At 38.9% G+C, this 5,618-nt stretch overlaps 1 protein-coding gene across 1 annotated transcript; it reads right to left on the reverse strand.

Annotated features, from left to right (window-relative positions):
* Positions 1–954: 954 nt before the first annotated feature.
* On the reverse strand, positions 955–5,618 carry snx10b (sorting nexin 10b). The gene is made up of 4 exons (XM_030783280.1): positions 5,526–5,618; positions 5,005–5,105; positions 3,327–3,428; positions 955–1,144 (listed from the first exon to the last, which is right to left on the reverse strand). Exons 1-4 carry the CDS (start codon positions 5,616–5,618, stop codon positions 955–957), a joined length of 486 nt encoding a protein of 161 aa, XP_030639140.1.

Consider the following 5,618-nt stretch of genomic DNA (forward strand, 5'->3'; position numbering starts at 1 on the left):
CACCCACTCCACCACACTGGCAATGAGCAGGGAGACTGGTTAAAACAGACTGAGTGCCATCTACTGCACGCATTCAGTTCGGCTCAGTTCAGTTTCTATAATTCATTACAAATTATAATTTAATCATAATAATACAATTCTATATTATCATATTTTTATTGCAACATTTTTATATTGTTCATGGTAATTGAGATTCAGCAAAGAGAAATCATCACTTCCATCAAAACGTGTCCAGGAGTTCAAATTCCACACAGAGAAACATGTCAGAGAAATATATGGCGTCTGAGCATTCACTCAGTCTAAAATACTCCTGTGATTAAACCTCTCAACTCAGCTTTTATTTTTAAAGTGCAAATCTTCCATATTTTCTGTTCATCAGTAGATCCTGTACACACTCACACAACCTCTTCATCCAGAACATGTGTCCTTATTGCATTAGGAGATGGGATACATGTGCAAGTTTGAACAGGTTTTTATTAAAACAGATGATACACAGCTTTCGAGGAAACACAGCAACACACACAGGATGACAGAGCTTAGGCAAGATCAAGTTTCAAAAATATTCAGACTGGAACTCATAGAATCACAAGCCCAAAAATGACTCAATACAGAAATAAAGGCCTCACAAAGAAAGACTAAAACCCGGGGTGTGAATAGACAGGGAATAGAAAAGGAACTGATAACTGAAAGATTAACTGATAAACTCACAGAAATAGCTCTTTTTGGTCAGCTGGAAGGGGGGGGGGGGGTGATGAGCACAGAGGCGTGACAATATGCTTTCATACTGCACACAAATAGTGTAAATGTGCTTTAAATTATTGTGATTTTTACTGTGACCTTTAACTGCAATTTAATGTTGTTTTTTGTATTACACTTTAATTATACAGACAATTACTGTCTGACTAGACCACACTTGGCTGTATATAGCGTGTTTATTTCCCCGTGTCTAATGATTCACTCAGATTCTGCTTCCTCCTGGGATTTTGGGCCGAATCGCAGGACGGCCGGAGAGCTCAGAATCGCCTGCGATACCGAACAGCGCGTCCGACCGTCAGCACACGCCTCCATCTGCGACACGCTCAGGGGGGACTGCAGGAACAAATGCAAACAGCTGTCAGAGAGCAACACAGGACGGCGAAGTACCCTGCACAAAAGAGAAGGTGTGTTACTATCATATAACCCTTATACCACACACACACACTGTATCATATAACCCTTATACCACACACACACTATATCATATAACCCTTATACCATACACACACACTGTATCATATAACCCTTATACCACACACACACACTGTATCATATAACCCTTATACCATACACACACACTGTATCATATAACCCTTATACCAAACACACACACACTGTATCATATAACCCTTATACCATACACACACACTGTATCATATAACCCTTATACCATACACACACACTGTATCATATAACCCTTAAACCACACACACACTGTATCATATAACCCTTATACCACACACACACTGTATCATATAACCCTTATACCACACACACACACTGTATCATATAACCCTTATACCATACACACACACTGTATCATATAACCCTTAAACCACACACACACTGTATCATATAACCCTTATACCATACACACACACTGTATCATATAACCCTTATACCATACACACACACTGTATCATATAACCCTTATACCATACACACACACTGTATCATATAACCCTTAAACCACACACACACTGTATCATATAACCCTTATACCACACACACACTGTATCATATAACCCTTATACCACACACACACACTGTATCATATAACCCTTATACCATACACACACACTGTATCATATAACCCTTATACCATACACACACACTGTATCATATAACCCTTAAACCACACACACACTGTATCATATAACCCTTATACCACACACACACTGTATCATATAACCCTCATACCAAACACACACACACTGTATCATATAACCCTTAAACCACACACACACACTGTATCATATAACCCTTTTACCACACACACACACTGTATCATATAACCCTTATACCACACACACACTATATCATATAACCCTTATACCATACACACACACTGTATCATATAACCCTTATACCACACACACACTGTATCATATAACCCTTAAACCACACACACACACTGTATCATATAACCCTTATACCACACACACACACTGTATCATATAACCCTTATACCATACACACACTGTATCATATAACCCTTATACCATACACACACACACTGTATCATATAACCCTTAAACCATACACACACACTGTATCATATAACCCTTATACCATACACACACACTGTATCATATAACCCTTATACCACACACACACTGTATCATATAACCCTTAAACCATACACACACACTGTATCATATAACCCTTATACCAAACACACACTGTATCATATAACCCTTATACCACACACACACTGTATCATATAACCCTTATACCACACACACACTATATCATATAACCATTATACCAAACACACACATTGTATCATATAACCCTTATACCACACACACACTGTATCATATAATCCTTATACCGCACACACACTGTATCATATAACCCTTATACGAAACACGCACACTGTATCATATAACCCTTATACCACACACACACTGTATCATATAACCCTTATACCACACACACACTATATCATATAACCATTATACCAAACACACACATTGTATCAGTCATTACCCTTATAACAAACCCTCAGTAAGGGATCTTGATATCAGATTTCACTTTCCTGTATCATGCCCTTATATGGTCATACACATCTTCACTTACGGAAGAACCGGAAGATTTCATATTAGCAGACTGTGTGTCACCGCTAGTTCTCTCAATCCCATTGGTGTGATATGACCAAGAAGGCAGTGGGTGTGTACCAAGGTAAGTGTTGCACGGTCACATGTGAAGTACTGAAGTTAAAGTTAAAGCAACCCATGAGAACACTACTACCCAAACCCTCCATCGCATGTATGTGTGTAGACTACCCAAACCCTCCATCGCATGTATGTGTGTAGACTACCCAAACCCTCCATCACATGTATGTGTGTAGACTACCCAAACCCTCCATCACATGTATGTGTGTAGACTACCCAAACCCTCCATCACATGTATGTGTATAGACTACCCAAACCCTCCATCACATGTATGTGTATAGACCACCCAAACCCTCCATCACATGTATGTGTATAGACTACCCAAACCATCCATCAGTGGAGTCAGCCTAAACGTGCCAGATAGAATTCTGGGATGTCTGTTTAAACACTCACTCTTCCAGAAAGTTCCTGAGCCCCTCCATCCTAACACTGATGTGGCGTGAATTATTCATACTGAAGAAAGGGTTCTTTGGTGGCAGCTCAGGCACACGTACGCTGTGAATCACACACACACACACACACACACACACACACACACACACACAAACAATCAGCACACAACTACTAACATCACATGCAAAACAGCACACTTCAATAGAGCACAGTGTGCAGTACAGATCACATAGAACAGCAAAAGACTGTAGTGTTATGCAGTAACAGATGGGACAGTACAGATAGACTGCAGTCTTTAATACAGTACAGTAAACTGTATAGTATGCCTTTGTTATATTATGTTATATAATATAGTGTTATTTTACATAATTGAATTATATTAGTCTATAGTTCTATTATTATATTATACTATTACATAGCAGTGATATTTGGTTACTCTACAGTAACTCTACAGTCTTGATAGTACAGCAGAGTACAGCATGATATAGCAAAACAGATGTTTAAAACAGCATAGCTACGGTACGGTACAGTACAGTCTTGCATAGTATAGTACGGTATGGTAGTCGTGCCAATTATTATGGCATAGTACAACTAAATATTACTGAACTGAACTTCGCGCCAGGGTTTCCATTAGCCGGTAATGACCGGTTTTTGCCTGGTAAACTTTATAGCCTATAAAAAAACCCCTATCAGTTGAAAGCTTGCTGGTCAAATTGTCTGGTAATAATGCTCATACAAAACGCAGCTATAATGAAGGCTATCCCTAAACAGGCCATTCGTGGTCATTTGTGACAGCGAAACAGCCCATTAACAGCATTGCAAGCTGTTGTCTATAGACACACTGGACACGTTGGATTTGAAGTCGGCAGCAGAGGACTTCCAGATTTTCGCTTACATTTGAGCGGTTAATGTTCAGGTTTTGCTCAGTTGTTACTATTCGTTTTGCTTAATCGTTACTGTTCATTAACTAGTCAAACTGATTGGAGGTAGTTGGGGACATTCTAAAACGTTTAACGTCTTTGTCTTTATCTCGTCAACCTAGGTGGACATTATATCTATGTTTGTGACATAGACTGTCGTTGAAACGTTACCGGTAAGTTTCAAATTTGTCCGGTAAAATAAATATAATTTGAAAATAAAATAAATTAATGAAAATAAAATAATATGAATTATATTTGCGGGTGGTTTGCACATACAGTTACTTTGACACAATTTAGTTATCTTACGCTGACTTTACTAACGTCTGACTTATCAAGCTGTGCTTCCTATCGCTAACGTTACTGTTTTCTATAACACGTCAAAATCATGTTGCTGCCCTGCGGTAGCATTTTTTGACAAGGTAGCAATAGCTTATAGATTAGTAACACATTGTGACTATTTACCTACATTAGTAACACATTGTGATTACACATACAGTAGTAACACACTGTGACTGTAAACATGCATCAGTAACACACTGTGAATACGAACATACTTAAGTAACACACCGGAATAGAGCTTATCGGGAATAGAGCTTGCCAAGCACATGTAGCCTGCATCTCTGAGAAGTTGTAACAGATATATAGGCACAACAGTAACACGTAGTGAGATATATATATATATATATATATGTATGGCTCATATGTATATATAAACACACACACACACACACAGATAAAACACTGTGATTCACACATACATCAGTAAGACATTGTTTTGCAGCCTCTGTCTGAGCCACACAAACTCACTGTACCTCCTGCGTACACAAGAGGTTTTCTTAGTGAAAGCCGGACTGTTGGTCTGTAACACAGCAAAGAGACACAAAACAAGAGATTTTCTCAGTGAAAGCCGGACTGTTGGTCTGTAACACAGCAAACAGACACAAAACAAGAGATTTTCTCAGTGAAAGCCAGACTGTTGGTCTGTGACACAGCAAACAGACACAAAACAAGAGATTTTCTCAGTGAAAGCCAGACTGTTGGTCTGTGACACAGCAAAGAGACACAAAACAAGAGATTTTCTCAGTGAAAGCCGGACTGTTGGTCTGTAACACAGCAAACAGACACAAAACAAGAGATTTTCTCAGTGAAAGCCGGACTGTTGGTTTGTAACACAGCAGTGAGACACAAAACAAGAGAGGAAGAGAGGAGACAAAGAGACAGTCAGAGGTTCATAGTCATTATCAGTGTATTAAAGGTAAAATATATTCACAAAACTTACATGTATGCATATTTCATAATCCATATAAGCATGCCAGAAATCTTCTCTCTGCATACGAGGGTCTCTGACCCACACACTGGTGAACTCTTGCAT

Source organism: Chanos chanos, chromosome 8 (genome assembly GCF_902362185.1).
Source record: "Chanos chanos chromosome 8, fChaCha1.1, whole genome shotgun sequence".
NCBI classification, from domain to species: domain Eukaryota; kingdom Metazoa; phylum Chordata; class Actinopteri; order Gonorynchiformes; family Chanidae; genus Chanos; species Chanos chanos.

Excerpts from the sequence above, each read along its gene's own strand:
- snx10b (XM_030783280.1), bottom strand. The coding sequence starts at position 5,618 with ATGCAAGAGTTCACCAGTGTGTGGGTCAGAGACCCTCGTATGCAGAGA. Across the intron at positions 5,106-5,525 it reads ATTATGAAATATGCATACAT|ACCAACAGTCCGGCTTTCAC; the intron begins GTAAGTTTTGTG and ends GCTGTGTTACAG. Across the intron at positions 3,429-5,004 it reads CAAAACAATGTCTTACTGAT|CGTACGTGTGCCTGAGCTGC; the intron begins GTATGTGTGAAT and ends TGTGATTCACAG.